The 23,322-nt window shown below is 37.8% G+C and overlaps 1 protein-coding gene across 6 annotated transcripts in view; it reads right to left on the minus strand.

Annotated features, from left to right (window-relative positions):
* HECW1 (HECT, C2 and WW domain containing E3 ubiquitin protein ligase 1) overlaps positions 1–23,322 on the minus strand; it is a 584,554-nt gene that overhangs the window by 111,203 nt on the left and 450,029 nt on the right. For all 6 annotated transcript variants that reach the window (XM_081147958.1, XM_081147956.1, XM_081147957.1 and 3 more), the window contains 3 exons: positions 18,815–18,957; positions 16,819–16,940; positions 14,471–14,656 (listed from right to left, as the gene is read on the minus strand). In XM_081147958.1, the coding sequence (XP_081004084.1) occupies positions 14,471–14,656; positions 16,819–16,940; positions 18,815–18,957 (451 nt within the window). The remainder of the gene's footprint in view (positions 1–14,470; positions 14,657–16,818; positions 16,941–18,814; positions 18,958–23,322) is intronic.

Here is a 23,322-nt window from a genome sequence, read left to right on the forward strand (position 1 = left end):
TTTTAAGTACTGCTTACATGTACTTTCAATAATTTCTCAATATCTTTATTTTATTTAAAGCCCAATAGTCAACTAGATTATTGTTTTGAATCTCCAATTGGCAAAATTTTGGTTTTATGGTTGTGTTAATCTCATTATTTAACATTTCCTTTTATTGCTGGTGGCCATAGAATGCAGCCTGAGTTTTTTCTGATTTTTTTTTTTTTGGTATTTTTTGTGTTATAGAACTTTAAACCTTTTTTTTTTTAAGTTCCAAAAAATCTTGAAAAGAAATTGTAAGCTTTGTTGTAGCTGTGTGTTTTTTAATGTATTGATTTTTAAAAATTTCTCTTTATTGTTGAAAGTATTATAGATGTTCCCTTTCTTTCCCCATTGACCCTCTTCTCCCTGCACTCACCTCCCATCCCAGGTCTTCACCACACCATTGTCTGTGTCATGGTTATGTATATATTCATATAAATTTTTTGGTTAATCTCTTTCCACCCACCCACCCCTGCCTTCCCTCTGAGATCCTATTTTGTTCATCAGTTTATTTTGTTCTTTAGAGTCCATATATGAATGAGATCATTGATACTTGTCTTTCTCTGACTGGTTTTGTTTTTTATTGTGGTAAAAATACATAATATAAAATTTGGCATTCTAATAATTTTTAAGTGTACAATTTAGTGGCAGTAAGTACATTCTTATTGTTGTGTAATCATTATTACTATACATTGCCCAAACTTTTTCTTTTTCCACGCCCCTGGTAACCTCTATTCTACTTTCTGTCTCTATGAATTTTACTATTTTAGATCCCTCATGTGAGATGTAATATTTGTTTTTTCATGTCTGACTTATTTCAGTTAACATAATGTTTTCAAGTTTATTCCTTGTAGCATTTTTTAAAATTTTATTCCTTTTAAAAGATGAATAATATTCCCTTGTATATGTTATAACACATTTTGTTTATTCACTCATGTGGGATTTACTTTTTACACCTTTATTGAGGTGGAAATTGAAAAATAAAAGTTGTAGATAATTAAGGTCTAGTAGAGCTCTATTTTAAACAAAATTTTCATAACATAAAATTATATTATTCAAATATGACTTATTTTGTCTATTTAATCTGTTAAACTGATGGATATAAAATACCTTTTCTTAATAAAATGGAATTAATTTTCTATTGTATTTTTCTTTTAGTTTTCTTTATATAATATGTTATGAAGATATTTGGCTCCTGTGATATATGATTATTGCATCTTTACTTCTTTTGCTATAATTTTTTAAATCTCTTAAAAAAAAATTTTTCAATTGTAGTTGACATGAAATATTATTTTGTATTAGTTTTAGGTGTACAGCCTAATGGTTAGGTAATCATATGCTTCACAGAGATTTAAACCTCAATATTTATAGTATCCAGCTGGCACCATACATACTTGTTACAATATTATTTTCTTATTCCCTATACTGTACTTTTAATCTCCATGACTATTTTGTAACTGCCAATGTGTACTTCTCAATTCCTTCACCTTTTTCATCTAGTCCCCTAACCTCTCTCACTTCTGGCAACCATTACTTTGTTTGCTGTGTCTGTGAGTCTGTTTCTATTTTGTTTGTTCACTTATTTTGTTCTTTAGATTCCACATATAAGTGAAATCATATGGTATTTGTGTTTCTGTGACTTTAGCATAATTCTCTCAAGTCCATCCATGCTGTTGCAAATGGTAAGAGTGTATTCTTTTTAATGGCTGAGTAATATTCCATTGCATATATGTACCACAACTTTTTTATCCACTGGTCTATTGATGGGCATGTGGGTTGCTTCCATATCTTGGCTATTGAAAATAACACTGCAATGAATTTAAGGGTGCATATATTCTTTCAAATTAGTGTTTTGGGTTTCTTTAGCTATATACCCAGAAGGGGAATTGTTGGGTCATAAGGTAGTTCCATTTTAAATAATTTTTGAGGAACTTTTGTACATTTTTCAATAGAGGCTGTGCCAATATGGATTCCCAGCAACAGTGCATGAGGCTTCCCTTTTCTTCACCTCCTAGCCAAGACTTGATGTTTATGGATTTATTAACAATAGCCATTCTGACTAGAATGAGGTGATATATAATTGTGTTTTAACATTCATTACTCAGATGATTAGTGATGTTGAGCATATTTTAATAGGCGTATTGACCATCTTTATGTCCTCTTTTAGAAATATCTATTCATGTCCTTTGCCAATTTTTAAAATGGATTGTTTGGGCATTTTCTGGTGTTGAGTTGTATGAGTACTTCATACATTTTGGGTATTAAGGCCCTATCAATTATATCACTAACAAATACCTCCTCACATTGTCAGTAGATTTTCTTTTCATTTTGTTTATGGTTTCCTTTGCTGTGTAAAAACTTTTAGTGTGATGTAGTCCAATTTGTTTATTTTTCTTTTGTTCCTCTTGCTTGGCAGCTGGGTGCAAAGGCTAAAGAGATTAAGCAAGGGAACAAAAAGACTTATGGACACAGCCCAGCCAGGCATGGCTCAGTGGTTGAGCATCGACCTGGGATCCAGGCGATCAGGGTTCGATTCCCGATCAGGGCACATGCCCAGGTTGAGGGCTTGATCAATGACTCTCTCATCATTGATGTTTCTATCTCTCTCTCTCCCTCTCCTTTCTTCTCTCTGAAATCAATAAAGATATATTAAAAAAAAAAAAGAATTATGGACACAAACAACAGTATGGTTATTGCCAAAGGAAAGCAGAGGTGCAAGAGAGTAAAGGGGGGATAAATAGTGATGAAAGGAGAATGACTTGGGGTTATGAACATACAATAAAATATACATATGATATATTGTAGAACTGTACACTTCAAAAGATATACCAGAGAAAATATTGTTAAAACAAATGTCAGAGATTTTCCTGCAAATGTTTTAATCTAAGATTTTTATGTTTATGAGTCTCACATTTAAGTCTTTAATGCATTTTGAGTTTATGCTTGTATATGTTGTAATAAGGTGGTCTAGTTTCTTTTTTTTTTTTGCATGTATTTGTCAAATTTTCTGAAATAATATTGAATAGATTGTCTTTACCATATTGTATGTTCTTGCCTCTTTGTCTTATACTAATTGACTGTATAGATATGGGCTCATTTCTGGGCTCTTTATTCTGTTACATTGATCTATGTGCCTGTTTTTATGTCAATACCATGCTGTCCTGATTACTATAATATTGAAGCATAGTTTGATATCAGGTAGTGTGATACCTCCAACTTTATACTTCTTAAGATTGCTGTGGCTATTTGGGATCTTTATGATTCCATACGAATTTTGGTGTTTTGCCATTGGTATTTTGATAGGATTTGATTAAATTTATAGATTGTTTTGGGTAGTATGAATTTTTTAATGATGTCATTTCTTCCTACACTGGGTCAAAAGGCAGTTTTATTTTTAATTTTTTGAGGAAACTCTATGCTATTTTCCACAGTGGCTGTACCAGTCTTCATTTCCACCAACAGTACATGCACAAGAGTTCTAATTTGCATTTTTCTGATGACTCTCTACGTTGAGCATTTTTTCATATGTTTAATGGCCATTTGTATGTCCTCTCTGGAGAAGTGTTTTCTCAGGTCCTTTGCCCATTTTTTAATTAAATTGTTTGTCTCTCTGGTGTTGAGCTGTATAAGTTCTTTATATATTTTGGAGATTAACCCCTTATCAGAAGCATCATTGGCAACTATGTTCTCCTATACAGTGGGCTCCCTTTTCATTTTGTCTTTTGCTGTGCACAACCTTTTTAGTTTGATTTAGCCTCATTTGTTTATTTTTTTCCTTAGATTATTTTGCACTAGAAGATATATCAGCAAAAATAAGCTATGAGAGATGTCTGTGATTTTATTGCTTATGTTTTATTCTAGGATTTTATGGTTTTGTGACTTATATTTAAGTCTTTTATCCATTTTGAGTTTATTCTTGTGTATGGTGTAAGTTTGTGGTATAGTTTAATTTTTTTTTTTTTTTTTGCATGTACCCGTCCAATTTTCCCAACATCATTTATTGAAGAGACTGTCTTTACTCAATTGTATGCTCTTGCTTTCTTTGTCAAAAATTAGTTGACCATAAAGACACAGGTTTATTTCTAGATTCTTTATTCTGTTCTATTGATCTATATTCTTGTTCTCATACCGGTATCACTGTTCTCATTACAATGGCCTTGTACTATAATATGATATCAGTTATTATCAACTTTGTTCTTTCTCAAAGTTGCAGAGGTTATTTGGGATTTTCTTTGGTTCCACATAAATTTGTGGAATATTTGTTCTAGATCTGTGAAATATGCCATTGGTATATTAATAGGAATTACACTGAATCTATAGAATGCTCTGTGTAGTATGGACATTTTAATGGTGTTAATACTTCCAATCCATGAACATGGTATATGCTTCCACTTATTTCTATCTTCCTCAATTTTGTTCTCCCATATCCTATAGTTTTTAGAGTATAGGGCATTTCCTTCCTTGGTTAAATTTATTTTTTTCTGTTGCAGTAGGAAATGGAATTATTTTCTTAGTTTCTCTTTCTGATAGTTCATTATTTGTTCATAAAAATGCCACCAATTTCTGAATATTAATTTTGTATTGTGCTACTTTCCAAATTAATTCATTAGATCTCATAGTTTTTGTGGCATTTTTAGGATTCTCTATGTACAATATCATGTCATCTATGAAGAATGAGAGTTTTACTTCCTCCTTTCCAATTTGAATGCCTTTTATTTCTCTTGTCTAATTGCTGTGGCTATAATTTCCAGTCTATGTTGAATAAGAGTGGTGAAATCAGACATTCCTGTCTTGTTCCTGATCTTCAGGGAAATGTTTTTATTTTCTGTCCATTCAGTATGATATTGGCCGTAAGTTTGTGATATATGGCCTTTATTATGTTGAGGTGTGATTCTTCTATTCTCACTTTGCCAAGAGTTTTTATCATGAATAAGTGCTGGATTTCATCAAATGCTTTTTCATTTCTGATTTTAATCATTTTGATCATCCTCTATTTTTTTCTTAATGAGTCTAGTTAAACATTTATCAATCTTGTTTATCTTTTAAAGAAACAGCTTTTGGTTTTATTGATCTTTTGTTTTGTTTCTTTAGTCTCTGTGTCATTTATTCCCACTTTGATCTTGGTTATTTTCTTTGTTCTACTTAATCTGGACTTTGTTGTTCTTTTTCTAGTTCTTTTAGGTGTAGGCTTAGATTGTCTGAGATTTTCCTTGCTTCTTGAAATAGGCTGTAATGCTATGAACTTCCCTCTCAGGATGCTTTTTCTGTGTCCCATAGATTTTGAGTTGTTGTGTGTTTGTTTTCATTTTTATCCAGGTAATTTTTTATTTTTCTTTGATTTCATTGTTAACCCACTCATTGTTTAATAACATGCTATTTAACCTCCATGTGTTTAAATGCTTTCCATTTTTTTAATTGTATTTGGTTTCTAGTTTCATTCCATTGTGATCTGAGAAGATGCTTGATATAATTTCAATCTTCTTGAATTTGTGAAGACTTGTTTTATGTCCTAACATGTGCTCTATCTTTGAAAATGTTTTATGTGCACTTCTGAAGAATGTATATTCTGCAGCTTTGGGATGAAATGTATTGTAAATATCAATCAAATCCATCTGATCTAGTGTGTCATTTAAGAGTGGTTTTTCTTTGTTGATTTATTGTCTGGTATATCTATACAGTGAGGACAGCTGGGTGTTAAAGTTCCTACTATTGCTGCCATTGTCTTCCTTAATGTCCACCAAGATATTCTTTATGTATTTAAGTGTTTCCAATATTGGGAGTATATATGTTTAGTATTATGTAGTGACCTCTCTCTTTTACGGTCTTTGTTCTTAATTCTATTTTGTCAGATATAAGTATTGCTACCTCAAATTGTTTTTCATTTACATTGGCATGGAATATTCTTTCCATTCTTTCACTTTTCGCCTGTGTAAATCTTTTGTTCTGAGGTGCGTCTCTTGTAGACAACATATATATGAATCATGTTTTCTTATCCATCAGATATTTTATGTCTTTTAAATGGAGCATTTAATCCATTTGTATTTAAGGTTATTATTGATAGGTACTTATTTATTTCCAATTTTTTTTGTAGCCATTTTTTTCTCTATAATATATCTTTTTCTTAAAGCAGTCCCTTTAACATTTCTTTCAATGCTAGTCTGGTGGTAATGAACTCCTTTAGCTTTTTTTTTTTTTTTTTTGTCTTGGAAGCTTTTTATTTCACCTTCAATTTTAACTGATAGCTTTGCTGGATAGACTAGTCCTTGTTTTTTGTCACTTTAAACACTTCATGTGGAGAATCCTTAAGATGGCCACTGAGGATGCAGATGAGTTTGCCCAGGATCGCTTCCAGGAACCACAGACATTCTTTGCACACAAAGACTCTGTGCTTGCGCTGCAAACAGCGCGAGAGAATGTTCTGGAAGAAGCATGATCAGGGGCAATTCTTGCAGCTCTGATAAGGGGCCATCTGCGTAAAAGGAACAGCTAATCTAATTCTAAGTTTGGTAGATACAAAGTTTTTAGAGAACATTTTGGTATGATTAATGGCAGGAAGGGAATGCACAAGCTTTGCTTTGTTAGGAGCTTCAATAAATATGCGGAGAAAAGGAGTCTTGAGGCTCTTGGTCCTGATGGCCTTGAGCCTTCGAGCTCTCAGTTTGAATACATTCCCCGTGTCCGTGTTTTCTTTAAGTCCACAGATTGATCAGCAACAACTTCATGTTAATCTCTTTCATCTGGAAGTGTTTCTGTTTAGCAATCAGTTGACAGCCTATGGTAATTCCCTTGTAGGGACTGTCAACTATCTCTCGCTTGCTGCTTTTAAGATTCTCTCTTTGTATTTAACTTTTGTTATTTTAATTATAATGTGTATTGTTGTGGGTCTCTCTGTGTTCATCTTGATTGGGACTTTCTTTTCTTGTGTGACTTTTTTCTTCATCAGGTTAGGAAAGTTTTCAGCCACTATTTCTTCAAACAATTTCTCTATCCCTTGCTCACTCTCTTCTCCTTGCTTGATGTTGTCTCAGAGGTCCCTTAGACTTTTCTCATTTCTATTCTCTTTCCTTTTTGATATTCTCCTTGAGTGTTTACTATTTTCTAATTTGCTGATTTGATCCTCTGCTTCATCTAACCTGCTGTTGATTCCTTCTAGTGTACTCTTCATTTTACATATTGTATTGTTCATTTCTGACTTTTAAAAATGGTTTCTATGTCATTCTTAATGCTTACTATCTCTTTGTATAAGTTCTCATTGAGATCATCCATTCTTCCCCTGAGGTCCTTGAGCATCCCTATACCTATTGTTTCAAACTCTGAATCTGGTATTTTGGTTGCTTCCATTATATCTATTTCATTTAATTATTTTTCTGGGGATTTCTCTTATTTCTGTTTGGGGCATTTTTTTTTATCTCCCCATTTTTTCTCTGTGCATTAGATAGTTCTGCTATGTCTCCCAAACTTGTTTGGATGACTTTATGATGAAAGTCTTATGATTGGAATCAGTGGCACAATATTTTAGACCACCTGCGCTTCATGCTCCAGGAATGTTTCTTATGGGTTATATGCACCCACTATTGTAGTTGAGTCTTGAATGCTGTTGGCCCTTTTGTGGGTGGAGTTAACCCTTCAGGCTGGGTGACTATAAATGTAAAATTTGATCACTGTGCTTGAGATGTTGTGTAGGGGCTGCCCCCCAAGTGGAGTTACTCCTAGCAGGGTCTGGTGCCTACTGGAATCACCCTTTATGAGTGCCATTTTTGTGGCTAGTTGGGTCAAATTCTGGTGTGGTCTAAAGCCCATCACTGGCTTTGTTCATTTGGGTCCACTAGGGTGGAATTCAGGTACAGGTCACTATCAGACATTGTGTATAACCAGTCTTGGGCTACCTGTTTGTGTCTACCATGCTGTTCAATGTTTGTGCCTGCATCTACTGGACCTGCATGTGCATGGGAGGGGCTAATATATGTAAAGTGTTGGCTTCTTCTAGCTTAGAGCTGAGGGCAGATATGTAAGAGTACCAAGGCTCCCTGAGCTCTGACTCCACCAGTCAGCTTCTCTGCCTTTCTCTGATGTTGCCTGTTCCTTCTCCAGAGCCTTCCAAAGAGAAACTATAGGATGAGCACAAGCTAACAGAGATCCACAGTCCCTTACACAGGTTGAGCGCTCTGTAGGGCGGGTCAATCTGGGTCAGCAGGATAGGGCTAATGGGTCCCCCACTTGGAGATTCTCAGTGAAGGAAAATAACCCTGATTCAAAGCCAAACTGAACCCCTTAGTCTCTGCTAGAGTCTTCAACTCTAGTTCCCCCTTGGAGGGCATGCTGCAGGTTAAGGTTTGGTACAGTCAGCCAGCCCCTCTGCAGGAGCAAGCTTAACCATCCCCAGTTCAGAGGGATAGATCAAAAGAGTCTCCTTTTGGGGATTATGCAAGCCCAGCCTCCAGGAGCAGGCTAAGCACTTCATCCCAGTCCCAGACAATAGCCTTGCAGGGTCTCACACTTTGAATGTCTCCACTCTGAGCCTCTCTCCCTTGCCCCCTTAGAAATGCACCCAGTGGGGGTATTCATGACTTGGCAGGGCTGATCCAAACAGTCTTCCATTGGAGGTGCTGCCCATAAGCCTGTAGGAGAGGGGCATACACTTCATCTTCCCAGGGCTGGATCACACAGTGAGATTGGATTTGCCTCCCCACAATGTAGTTATACAGCCCAGCACTTGCCTGTCTGGCTCCTATAGAAACCTTCTGAAAATCCCATCTCTCCACACCCACCTTTCCCTCAACAGAACAGGGTTGAAAGTCTCAGCTCCTCTCGGCTTTCTTGCGCTGAATCCAGCAGGACAGGGCCATAAGTCCCAGCTCTGCTCAGTCACCAGACTCAGCTTGACAGGACTGGCAAAGTGGTTCAACAGGTTGGGGGAGGAGCATTGGCTGTGCACTTCAGGTGGGAGAGACCAGTCCTCTTTCCCTAGCTACAGTTTAGTCACTGTCTAGGTCTCTGCCAAAAGGCTGCCTGGAAAATAGAGGGCCCCTTAAAGTCACTGCTGAGTGTAGTCAGCAGAACCCTCTGCAGGATCTGAGTACAGCAGCTTGGCCTTGCCAGCAGCTGGAGTCTGGACTGTGAGCTCCCCAGGCTGGTGCTGTAACAATAGAAGCGTTCTTCCTTGGGAGGGTGAGGTCTGAGTCTCACAGGCAGATTGAATCCCCACTGATTCTCACCGCCAGATGCTACTCAGGCTTTTCTACCATCTCTGTTGCTCTGGGTTGGGGATCTCTGCATGGTGTTGAGACCCCATGTTCCTAGCTAGAAAGACTTCTCTAGGCATGACTTGCATAGCACCTGCATGCAGGGCTGTCTATTTCTGAGTCTCCACCTTTCTTACCAGTCTCTGTGTGGTTTCTTTGGTAATCATTGGTTATAATATTTCAGTTTCACTAGCCTTTATTGGTTGTTCAGGTTGATTGCTCTGTAATTTATCTGTAAATCTGGTTTGGGGCCAAGAGGTGGTGTGCAGCCTTTACCTACTCCACAGTCATCTTTGATTTGAAAGTGTTTTTGTTTTGTTTTGTTTTTAATTTTTGGTATATAAGTTTATCCTGTTTCCATCTATTGTCATAACTTTCATACCTGGCTTTACCTTTGTTGTTTTAATTTTTATTAATTCCATTTTCTTTTGTGTGTGTGTATGTGTGTTGCTATGTAAAGAGTATTATGCTTATTTTTGTAGGAATTTAAAAGAGAAAAAATCTTGCTTTAAATCATACAAACAGTTGCCTTTAAGTTAGCTGAATAACTGTATTTAGCCTTTAATTTTCAAATTATCCAAATTGACTTTCTTACATCCAACTAAGAACTTAGCACAACTTTCTTTGTCCTCCTCACCCACCCTTTTCCTGCTTCCTTATCTTTTTCATTTTAAATTGGGGATATCAATTGATCCAGATTGTTCCTATACAAACTATTTTTTTTTATTATACATATTTTCCTATATTTTATTGAGGTTTTTCCAATATATTGTAAAGCATTTTAACAGCAATTATTTTTATTTATATTTATGTATTTGATTTATTTGAATACTCACCTCCAGTTATTTTATACTCGAATTTTCCCGTTATTGATTTCCATTCTGCTATATTTGTGAGTCATCTGACTTTGGTGTTTTCTTAGGGCAGGTAAAAGAGTAAGGCGAGCTCTTAAATTTTGCACATGAGGTTGTTTTCTTAGTGTATTTATACACTTGAATACCAATTTTATTGGATATGAAATGATTAGGCTATATCTTTTTTCATCAATAACCTGTAGTTGCTTTTCTGTGCATTTCTATAGTTTAGTTTTATAAATGGGAAATATAAAGTTTGTTTGATTTTTATTCTTTTTTAGGTAACTGTCATACCATCATGAGTGTATACTGATAAAACTAAAATCTCTAAAGACATTTCAGAGTATGTGGGTATATAGAATTTATTTTAATTAATTTTATTGTAGTTCAGTAAGCCCAATTAATCTGTCCATCTAAACAATTTGTTTTAGATCACAAATTTTTATTTTCAATAATTAATAATTAAATTAATATTAATATTTAATTATTATTGTTATACTTTTTATTCTGGTTTCTGTCTCAGGAATATTTATGTCTGTCATCCAACAGAAATTTATTGAATGTTAACTATGTGGCAGACACTATTTTATGCTCTTGGGTTTTCAGCAACGAGCAAAACAAAGGTCCCTGCTCTTAGGGAGCCTAAATTCTGCTAGGAGAAACAGACAAAACGGGAAACCTAACAAATATGTAAATTATATAATGAGTGCTTGGATTAGGGATCTTGGGGAAACTTGTGGTATTAAATTGAATAGGTAGGGTAGGCCTTCTTGAGCAGGTAAGGTATATATTTTTCTTTTTCAGTTTTTGTATTTTTTAAAACTTTCCTTTCATGGTTTGTGATTCTGTTCCTTCTCTCCACTTTGGGGCCTGTTTCCATGTTCAGATTTTCTATCAGTGATTTAATTTTATATGCCATCAGCTTTGCTCTGTTTTACCCCTATGCTATTACATTTTGTTTTGTTTTGTTTTTTTGCAATCTTGAAATGTTTATTTTTAGCCCACTTAGCTTTTTTCTTTTGTAATTGTAGTAAGAACACTCGACATGAGATCTACTCTCATAACTCAATTTTAAGTGCACAGTGCAGTATTGTTAATTATAGGCACACTATTGTATAGCTTATTCATTTTTTATAACTGAAACTCTATAAACATTAAACAGAATGGTTTAATTTTCTTCTTCCTCCAGACCCTAGCAACCACCATTCTACTTTGTTTCTATGAGGTTATTTCCTATATTCATAGTAGTGGAATCCTACAGTATTTTTCCTTTTGTGACTAGCTAATTTCACTTAACATAATATCTTTGAAATTTATACATGTGTAAGAATTTCTTTTTTTTAATACATGCTACATTTTCTTCATAAATTCATCCATCAATAGACATTTAAGTTATTTCAATATCTTGGCTATTGTAAATAATTCTGCAAAGAACTTGAGGGGGGGGACAGTGCAGATATCTTTTCAAGATTTTGACTTCAATTCTTTTGGATATATACCCAGAAGTGGGATAGCTAGATCATACACTAGTTTTATTTTTTTATATCTGTTTCCTCTCATCTTGTTTTTGTTTTTGACTTCTTCTTGATCAACAGAAGTCATGTATTCCTGTGCTATTTTATGGGTAAGCAAAAATCTTTTAAAAGTTCATTTCTATTTTCTGAAAAAAACTATACCATGAGATCGTGATTCTGTTTCCTTTACATTGTTATAGGTATTTTTAGGCTCTTTCCCTCTCTCTTTTTTTATATCTTTATTGATTTCAGAGAGAGGAAAGGAGAGGGAGAGAGAGAGAGACAGAAACATCAATGACGAGAAAGTCGTTGATCCAGCCCGCAACCCAGGCATGTGCCCTGACCGAGAATCGAACCCGATCGCCTGAATCCTAGGTCGACTCTCAACCGCTGAGCCACGCCCGTCTGGGCTCATTTTGTTATTTTCATTCTTTAGTAAAATTGCCTCCCTCTTATGCCTGTCCTAGTCAGAATACCTCTCATCCCCTGCCCTGGTCCCACATCCTCAGCCTCACCACTTCTCTGGATGATAACCACCTTCCTCGGCTCAGCCCTGTAACCAATTTGAGGCCCACAGTCAATCTCTACCAAAGTCTGATGGGAGGCTATGTCTTCTTTTCCCAGACTTTCAAAATAAAAGATGTGTCAAATGCCATTTTATTCTTTGTTCCAGTATTTTGTGGGGATGACTATGCATGCAAAGACACCAAACAGCTCAGCACCAGCCTGTCTATTACTACTGCCACAGTGCATACTAAAAGTGAAGGTTGTTATCTCTGAATGTGCCAATAAAGGAAGAAGCAGATTCCCACATTAACTTATTTACTTTTACATCTGGTAATAAAATCATGAAGGCAAGGCAGGCATTATTATTGCTACTTTATGATAAGCAAAATGAGACTCAGATTGGTGAAGTGATTTGCCCAGTGTCAAATGCTTAGAATAGGATGAACTCGTCTCAGTACACATGCCCTCCTGCCCTGTTTTTATCCTCTACCCTCTATTGTTCCTCTCTCTCCAATGGATGGTGATAACACATTTCAAATTTAAAGTTTCTTTCCCTCAGCAATTCAGAAATTTTGCCTAGCAACTATGAGTTTGTGTGTATTCAATAAATAAGGAATCAGTGAGCCTTTTGGTGTGTGTCAGTAGTCACACAACTACTTTGTTTTATAACTGAAAGCAGAACACAAGTCTTCCCATTTCAAATTCAGACTTTTTCTTTTTTGTATATGATACCATCTCACTAAACAGAATTAAAGGAAAAATGTCTTGCCAGAAATTCCCTATTATGCATTTCAAAATGACTAAATCTCTAGGTACATGTCTCGGTTGCTGTGCTTTCTGCTGCAGTGATGACTAGGAGGCAGTGTGTATACCATGAAGGACCAGGACTGATTGCATTTGGGGCCTTTCTGCATTCCACTGGGCCCCCTGCTGTTTGTATCCTGGCATGGGAGCTTCATTCTTGAAAATCCAAGATAAGCAAAAGGCTTGCATTAGTGTGTGCCCTTGCATAACAAATACTGTCTTTCTGTTTATTGATTCATAGTGGTGTCTCTTGGCATCTTGGTTAAACAGTAAATGAAAACAGGGCCACCACCCCAGACCACTGATACTAGGCAGGTGCACTCAAGTACTGATCCTTTACTTTTGCTCTGGCTCAGGCTTTATTTCCCACCCTAACACATCCTAGTAAGTCCTCATAGTATATAAATCACTGTCATTCTCCCAGTGGAGGCCACATCCAGTAAATGAGAAGATCCTTGGGAGCAAATTGTAACTTTGGTGGCTTTTCTGCTACACAAGGAATTCCCCACCCCCATTTAATCCCTGACTACAGAGGAGCTGGTCATAGAGTTTCCTTGTACTAATGGACTTGCATTAGTGGACACAGTCTTTTCTCACACAATCTAGAGAATCCAGGTGCTGATGCACACTAAGTGGTTTGTGGGGGAAGGATTGGTAGTTCCCAGGGGACAGTGACACCTCATCAACTCACTTTGGGGAACTGTGGCTTTGCAGGCTCACAATCACAAAGGAAAAAACCCTATGTAATTCAGTTTCCTCTTGAGAGACATATCTGCTGGTGAAGTTGCCAATTCTTTTGACCCTAAAATAGGGAGGAGTTCTCTCTACCAAAGTTCACAAAAGATTACACAGGGACAATTATTTAGTAAACTTTGGCCTGACTTGTAAATACATTGAGATGAGTGATGAAGATTAAGAAAAAACATTCTCACTTTAGGAAACTCAGCTAGGCTTCTAAAACATTACTGGGAAGAACCAGTTTTGCTTAAGGTCACACAAAGGCAATATGCAAGCCAGTTAACATGGCACACACTCAATATGCCCCATCACTGTTAACCAGGCTGTTTTAATGAGAACTGAAGGCTTACTAAGGAAATCACAATGAGTAATCTAATAATGTCACTCCCATTTAACTAATAATTTCATTCCCTGAGAGTTAGCTAAGGAGACAAAACAATAGAAGATCATTGAACAGAATCTGGTTTCAAGTTCCAAACATAAATTTAAAGAGGTGTAGACAGTAGTTCTCAAATGAGGGTGATTTTATCCCCCGGGGGCCATATATTAAGGTCCAAACTTGGTGGGGGTACTCAGTGGGCAGAGGCTAGAGATGCTGCTAAACATCCTACAACACACAGGACAGAAACCCTGCTGTGGATAGTCCTTCCTTCCTTCCTCTTGTTAGCCAATAGTACATCTCAGACACATAGGCTTTCTTCTCCTCAACCTCCCTCCCCACTTTTACACTGTCTTCTCTTTCCAGGTAAGAGACTCTTTGATGAAAGGACCACTCAGCAGTCATACTCACCTTTCCCTGCTGGTCTGTTTTGATCTCCCAGCCCCGAGGCAATTCCAGACATGTGTCTGCAAACATGTTGATGAAATTCACCAAGTCCCGGTTGTGCTGGTAGCGTTCAAAATTGCGTGCATCCCGCCGGACTTTCAGAATCATGTGCTTTAAGCAGGTGCTACTGGTGAATACTCGGTAAGCATTCTGAAATGGGGTCAGAGACAGTTAGGGTAGGGAGTGGAGAATTAGAAAAAACACAGGTAAGTACACTTTGAGAAACTTAATGTGATGTAATGTGATTTCTACACAGCGATTTATTGTGAGCCTTGAAGAGGTGGCCTCAAAAGCAGAAATTTTGCTAAAAAATTAAATGAAGCACCCATAAACACACATGGACCTGTTTGTTATCCTTAATCTACCTTCTGCTCCACAGCCTTGGACACAGTTGACTTCCCTATGCATCTCAAAGGCTCTCCTCCCTTCTCTTTCCTCCCTCTCTCTCAGCAGCTTGGCTCTCTTGAATCTCTCTTTACCTCTTTGAGCATCTGTCCTCTTTCTCCTCCATGGATTCTCTCTGACTACACAGATCTGCTTCTGCTCCTTTCAGCTGTCTACAACAGAGAGTATTAATTTAGGGTTCTTGTGATTTAAGGCAGGACTTCAGAGGTCCACCACTCCTTTGATTCCTCTGTAGAAATATTTGTGCATGGAGGGGTTAGGGGATGAAAAAAACAAAAAAATTTCAAGAATTTGTAATTGTGCAAATGACAATTATATGGCACACAGGGATGATGTGTGCATGTAATAAAAGAAAGGATTTTTTGCAGCTAGAGCAAGCTGGCACAGTAGCTCCTGCTGGCCCAAGACCCCTGGTGCCCAGTGTTGAGAACATCAATATCTGGCATCCTTGTCCACTTTCAGTACTCATGATTGCACCACAGGGCAGCTGCTCTGGGTCTAACCACTAAGGGTCCCAGCTGCTCCTCAAATATAACCTGTTAAAAACTGATCTCCTCCTTCCATGCCACAATTTTTGCCATCTCATCAAATTACTGGACCTGCCTAATGGAGTCATCACCTAACTCAGGTGCTCAAAGCAAAAAGAACTCAGACTTTCCTGAGTCTTCATCTCCCATCCTCCTCCATCACTGTAGTCCCAAACACTGTTATTGATTCCACCCAGAAATATCTCCTGAAATGAGTCATTACTTTCCATGAGGCTAGCCCCTTATTTAGTAGGGCTTCATCATCTCTCACTTGAATGGTTGAATCAGTCTCTAATCTTAGTCCTTCAGTCTCTCTCCCACAATTCTATCAGAAAAAATGCTTCATCAAACACCCTGACCATATAATTCCAATGTCTAAGACTGCTGTTGGTTCCTGTTACCTATTGAAGTAGATTCAGGCGCCTTTTCATGTCTTACATGTTGTTTCCCTACTTTTTCTCCAGCCCTTCTTCCCACTTCTGCCTGTCACCACATTCCAGCCACACCAGACCCAGTACCAGGCCCCTTCACAGTTGCATCCTTTCTCCCTCTGCCTGGAACTTCTCCACCTGCTTTCAACCTTCAAATCTTAATTCAGAAGTTGTTTCCTTAGGAATGCTCCATGATGTTCCATCTCCTGTGTTTGCAGAGCGTTTCATTCCTCACTAAGGTCAGGCTGTCTCCTGTGAGGTTATACCAGCAGCACACATGCCTTTACTTACATTCTGTTGCTCAAGGAAAAAAATTTAAAAAGGGAAGCTCTTGCTGTTTAGGTGTCACCCTAATCTGTCTTTGTGACTCCAGCACCTAGATCTGTGCCTGAACTACAGAAGATATTTGTCAAATGAAAGCATTAGTAAATATAGTAACATCATGTTATTGCTTTCTTGAAAATATACAAATTTAAAAGAATTGAAAAAACTACATATGTAAAAATCTCATCACATTAAACTTAAGCATGATACTTGACAAAGTATGTTAACAGGAGGCTTAGTTATCTAAGAGAAATCTATTTTAAAATTTTAATAACAAAAGTGGTTTTATAAAGTGATTCAAGCTAAAAAGAATCTGTCAACTTCATATCTTGTCCTTTGGAAATTTTAACTATAATAAAAATGTGTATTTCTTTTTAAAGTACTTTCACTGACACTAACACATTTGAGCTTAACAAAAACCAGAAGAGTAAACAGCACTGCCAAATCCAGCTCTTTTCCTTTTGGGGAGACTCACAGAATGAAAAGAATGGACTAAGCTGTTTTCTTTTTTCTTGCCTGGGTTAAAATGCTACCCTCTTTCATGTATCAAACAATTTGGCAAAGTTGTGTTTTGGGCCTTGATGGAAGACAGGCCAGTTTCACTCTGCATTTTTGTAGCACTCACATAATTGGCATGCAGTACAGTGAAGAATTCAGGATTGGTGATAAACTTGACTGCAGGCGACTGTAGCAGCAAGGTGATTTTTTGTGAATTCACTGGAGAAAGTGACCCTTCTCTCTTCAGATCTGGAAAAAGTGAAGCAAAACTACAGAGTGCATTGGAAGAAAGTAATTTTAAACACAGTACTTTTCTCTGCATACCAGCAACACACACACCTTTGCTTACACAGTTGGAGTGGATTGTTTTTAATAGTAATCTGACCAGGAGTTAGTGATATGACCAGGTATCACAGTGATAAGACGAGGTGTCATAGTAATCTGACCAGGAGTCATATCATTGTGTATCTCAGTTAAGAACCATTATTTCCTAGGAGTGTTTCTGTACAACTTCAGTTAGGCTCAAGTCCTTGAATATCTTGTCCCTTTTATGCCAATTACTTTTTCTTAGTTTCTTTACAAATTGCTAATCATAGGTAAGATAGAATGTTTGCAGAAAGGGCCACAATTTTCCTCCTCCCTGAATCCACGCCCATCTGCATGCGACTTTGCAGCTTCTCCCCTTCTTGAATTGAGCTGGCCATGTGTCGGGTTTTAACCAAGAGAATTTAGCAGAGGTTCAGAGCTAGGATTTCAAGAAGTCTGTGTGTCCCCACTCTCACTCTGAACTCAGCAGCTACCAAGAGAACAAATTTGGGTTACCCTGGTACAAGATGATAAGTCACCGGGAGCAGGATTAAGCTGCCCCAGCTGAGGCCCTCTCAGGGCAGACAGATCATGGCTGATTAGACATCTGACCAAGGACTCATAGCTCAGCCCAGTGTCATCTGAAGAACCACCAACTGAGTTCCGCTCAAATTGCCCACTCGCAGGATCATTGGATAAATGCATGGCTGTGAACTTAAGCTACTAAGCTTTAAGATGGTTTGTAACATAGAAAATGCCAACATATATGATACCAAACCCAGAAATAAATTTTCTACTCCTTTTTCCCTCATGTTTCTAATTACTCAACCACTTTATCACATTTCTCTCAGAAGGCTGAACAAAGAAGTTAATAATAGAAAATCCTAGTCAGTTGAGTTAGTATATCTGGTAAAATGAATAAAATTAAGGTAATTAAAACTGTTGGTAGAACTGCGTACATGTATTCAAAAGGGTGCATAAAAATGTCTACTATTTTGCATTGTCATAGAGAGCTGAGACCTGGAAGGACTGGAAACACATACTTGTTTACTCAGACTATTTTCTGAGCCTTCTTTTTGCAAATAAATTTTTTATCACTTAACTCAATTTTAAAAGGTGGATTATTAGTTTGTCACTGTGATCCTCTTATGTCATTACAAGTATAAAAAGTGAAAGCCAGTCTCTTATGCCTTTTGAATATTCTAATTTGAGTTTCTAGAAATGACAACCAGACCCCTGGTGGACACCTACAATATTTGGTAAAACAGGCTCTTGGGTGGTGTGCATAACCATATGCCTGTTGGAAAATGTCTTTATTCCCAGATTTCTCCCTCAAGGGGAACTATATTTTATTCCTAAAGCAAACAAGTAATTATTCCCATTCACAGTGTGGCTATGTGGCTCTTTTGAAGTGGACCATAACTTTTGATTGTGTGTTTCATTCATAAGTGGAACATTCTCAGACTACAACAAATAAATTAACCTAACTAGAAATGATTAAGACACTGAAAAAACTGACTTGATGCACAAGCAAACCTAGCTCTGAGACCCCAGACTTCATCTGTCTCTTGTCTGCAGACCCCAAACCATGGTGCTGGCGTTCTTTTTATGTGAATCCACTTCTCCTTTAGTTCCTGCTGAGAAACTTCTGTCTGCTTTACTTGTTGCGCTTTGCCTTTTTCTCCTCTGTCCTGACCTTCATCCATCCCACTGCCCTCTTTCCCCAAGGGCATGGCACCATGCCACAGGGGCTCACACATTCTGTCATCCAGCCACTGGATGCCATCCCAGAAGTCTAGGGACCCCTCCTCCCATACCTAAGATCAATTGAGAAGATTCAGTGTCTGAGTCACTCTCACCACCTCCACCGCCGCCTCCTGCTTGGACTTGCTCACAACTTTTACTACCAGAATCTTCTTCAGGCCTCTCTGTTGCAATGGTTCGCTGAATATTTTGATACCTTTGCATGAGAAAATGGAAAGACAAGAGTTAACATTTGTTTGTTGGTTTGTTGGGGGCTGGTGCTTTGAATCAAATAACAGGAAATCTGTAAAAAGTTGTCTTGAATGTCAGGAAAAAATTCTTAAAATTCCCACAAGAGAGCCAAAACAATTAGCAAGACAGTGTCTCTGGATGATTTGACTTCTCTTTGTTTTGTGAGATATGGTCACTTCTAAAAAACCAACATAAATAATAATGAATTAAAAATAGCCTATACCTTGAGTTAAACAAAATCTGGCTAAGTCTAAAATAAAGCGATGGGAAGTAACTTAAAATGTTACAAGTAAAAAATCAAATGACCTCTACCTTATTGTAATAAGTCTGCAAACTAGAATAGTAGTTCTACACATTTATTTTTATTTGACAGGAAACTGACATGACCAGCAAGGGTGTGGAAATAAAATCATGCTGGCAGAAAAATAAATATTTTGTCAGACAAATGTTTTCTGCTTATTTGAAGGCTCATTTTATTTTTCTGCCCAAATTGAAAATTTAGTCTGTTGACCAGCCAGTTAGTCACCTTGCCAGGTACCTACTAAATATTTACTAACTCTTCCAATATGCCCAGGCTTTGTGCTGGATTTTCAGATCAAAGAGAAAACTCGAATATGATATCGCACTTTAAACACACACAGTCAGAGTGGATCTCTAAGTAAACCATAACTCTAGCAATGTGAAAAAGCTGTCCTAGATGTGTAAAAAGTGTGTGAACACAGATGAGAAACACATAAAGTATATCAATTTTGAAATCAGAGTATGAACTTGTTAGGGAGCTTTCAGGGAAAAAACATATTGAGAGTAGGGAAAACTGAAGAAACATCATAGAGTCCAGTAGAAGAAAAGGGTCATAGAAAGGGGAAGTCCCCCCTGAAGCCTATGCTGGGCTCCGAACCCCGAGGTTTGGAGGGTGCAAAGCTCCATCCCCTCGGGAATGTGGACTGGCATCCAAAAGTGGGGATCTCACACCCGGAGTGCAGGATAGAAGGAGTGCTCCGCACAGAGGGCAGAGGAACCCAGGGGAGCGGTGTGCCCATGAGAAGAGGACAATGCCTTTCTAGTGAAACAAAGCTTCTAGTGGTGGATGCAAACTGTGTGGCACTCGAGTAGTAAGGAACCAGAGGTTGGGACTAAGCAGCTGTACACTGGAACCATCTGCCTCCCTGTAAGGCACTGGGTTGAGCCCCAGAAAGCATTGAATCTGTCTGGTGCTGGGAAGGGGAGGAGCCCCTCCTGCTTGAGCTCCCAGTGCAGAGAGCATGGGATCTGTGACCAGCCCTGAGGGGCGCTGTGGTGGTGCACATGGAGCCTCCTCAACTTTGCTTAGATCAGTGGTGCTGGGAGTTGCTTAGAGCTGACTTTGGGTCCCCTCCTGCTGGGTGCCTTGGTGAGCCGGAGGCAGGACATTGCAGGGCGAACTCTCTGCCTGTATGTTGCTTTGTGCATTTTTGAGTTCTGATCCTGGAACTGGCTCCCACTTTCCCAGCAGGCACTGGGAAGGCAGACCAGCAGAGGCTGGGATTGGTGTCTGCACAGTAGACTGTTTGAGGGGTGGGCTTGGTGTGACCAGCCAACCAGAGCTGGGAAGGGAGGGGCAGAGCCCACCTGCTTCTCCTGCAGCCTGGGAGGACCACCCCCAACAGGAAAGGGGTTGGTCCAACTCATTGACACTCCAGATACTCCCACAAGACACAGTCTTGAGGGGGAAGGAAGACCAGCTCACAGGAGGACATTACAAGAATAAGACTCTCAGGGACTGGTTGTTTGGGAACTGGAGAAAAAGCTGAAAATCCCTGCTGGAGGCTGAGAAAGCAAAGAGATCACTGGAATGTTTTTTAATTGAACCCACTGAGCCCAGGCTGCTGAAACGGCCCATACAGAAAAGGCAACAGGTTGAAATCAATCTGAAACTGCAACAGGCCAGTGCATGGGGGAACTAGAATCAGAGGACATGGTAGGGTCTGAGGAGCTGCCTGTGGAGCAGAGACTAACTGCCTCACAGCGAGTGCCTGACAGTGAAACCTCTAAGTAAGGGGAGTGATACCCTGAGCTACACTAGCCATCCTACACCCTAAAGACTCTACAGAAGACTCTGGGGTAAGACCAGGCAACTACAAAGTTGGAAAATAGGTGAAAAGAGGTGGTGGTCCACAGAAAGCCTTAGATCAAGCATCTACCTAAGGACACCAGAGCTAAACCTAGACAGCTCCTCACATTGGCTGATACACAAGGACCTCCCAGGAGATCAGAAATCAGCACACAAAACAGTGAGCCACAGGCAACATAAGCTGCCCAGAAGAAACTCACCTGATTGACTATATTTTTCCTCCTCTCTTTCTCTCTTAGAAAGAAGAGAAAAGGAAAAAGTAATTTGTTCTTTCTTCTTTTTAAATTTTATAATAATTAAAAAAATTATTTTTAATTTTTAATTAATTTTTTCTTATTTTATTTTATTTTTTTAAAGAATTTTGTTTTGCTTAGCTTGTTTTTTTTTTTTTTTTTTTTTTTTTTCTGTTTTGTTTTGTTTCTTTGCTTTGTTTTGTTTTATCCTTGCCTCTAATATCAAAATTTTCCTGATATTCCAGCTTAATGGCTTGGACTTTATCATTATGACCAACAAGTTAACTGCTTTTCTCTATAGGTTCCCCAAATCTCTTATTGCACTCCCTCCTTGCTCTAAGAAAAAGAAAGAATAGTGAGAGAAAGGTACATCAGCAAAAAGGGGGAAAATGACATTAAATAAGTTTATATCAATAGTAACCTTAAATGTAAATGGAATAAAAAGTGCAATCAAGAGACACAGCGTAGCTGAATGGATAAGAAAACAGGACTCAAATATATGCTGTCTACAAGAGACCCACCTGAGAGCAAAAGACTCACACAGGCTAAAAGTGAAGGTATGGACTAAAATATCCCATGCAAATGGAAAGGAAAAGAAAGCTAGGGTAGCAATTCTTATTTCTGACAAAACTGACTTCAAAATAAAGACCATAACAAGGGACAAAGATGGTAACTACATAATAGTAAAGGGGTCAATCCAACAGGAAGAAATAACCCTTATAAACATTTATGCACCTGATATAGGAGCACCTAAATATATTAAAAATTTCTTAGTGGACTTTAAGGGGGAGATTGACAGCAACACAATCATAGGGGGAGCAGTTTAACACCCCACTGTCAGCACTGGACAGATCATCAAGGCAAAAAATCAACAGGGAAACACAGACCTTAAATGACTCACAAGACTTAATGGATTTAATTGACATTTACAGAACATTTCATCCCAAAGGAACAGAATACACATTCTTCTCAAGTGAACATGGAACATTCTCAAAAATAGATCACATGTTAGAGCACAATGCAAGTCTCTACAAATACAAGAAGATTGAAATAATATCAAGCATCTTCTAGGATCAAAATGCTATGAAGCTAGAAATCAATCACTATAAAAAAACTCAAAAATAGTCAAACACAAGGAAGCTAAATAGCATGCTATTAAACACTGAATGGGCTAACAATGAGATCAAGGAAGAAATCAAACACTTCATGGGAAAAAATGAAAATGACTAAACAACAACCCAAAATCTGTGGGACACAGCGAAAGCAGTCCTGATAAGAAAATTCATAGCATTACAGGCCGATCTCAAGAAACAACAAAAGGTCTAATGAACCATCTAATACAACAACTAAAAGAACTGGAACGAGAACACAAGGAAAGCCCCGAGGAAGTAGAAGGAAGGAAATGATAAAGATCAGAGCAGAAATTAATGATATAGAGACTAAAAAAACAATACAAAAAAATCAATGAAACCAAGAGCTGGTTCTTTGAAAAGATACATATGATTGAAGCACCTTTAGCCAGACTCACTAAGAAACAAAGAGAGAGGACCCAAATAAGTAAAATCAGAAATGAAAAAGGTGATATAACAACTAACCCAACAGAAATACAAAGGATTGTAAGAAAATACTATGAACAACTATATGCCAACAAACTGGACAACATGGGTGAAATGGACAAATTCTTAGAAGCATACAACCTTCCAGATATTAATCAAGAAGAGGGAGAAAACCTGAATAGGCCGATAACAACTAATGAAATTGAAGCATTAATCAAAAAACTCTGAGCAAACAAAAGTCCTAGACCAGGTGGATTTAGAGGCGAGTTTTACCAAACATTCAAAGAAGAATTAACACCTATTCTCTTCAAACTATTCCAGAGAATTCCAGAGGAGGGCATACTCCCAAACTCTTTTTATGAGGCCAGCATCATCCTAATCCCAAAACCAGATAAGACACTACAAAGAAAGAAAATTACAGGCCAATATCC

Source organism: Miniopterus schreibersii (genome assembly GCF_964146895.1).
Source record: "Miniopterus schreibersii genome assembly, chromosome: 9".
Classification (NCBI taxonomy): Eukaryota; Metazoa; Chordata; class Mammalia; order Chiroptera; family Miniopteridae; genus Miniopterus; species Miniopterus schreibersii.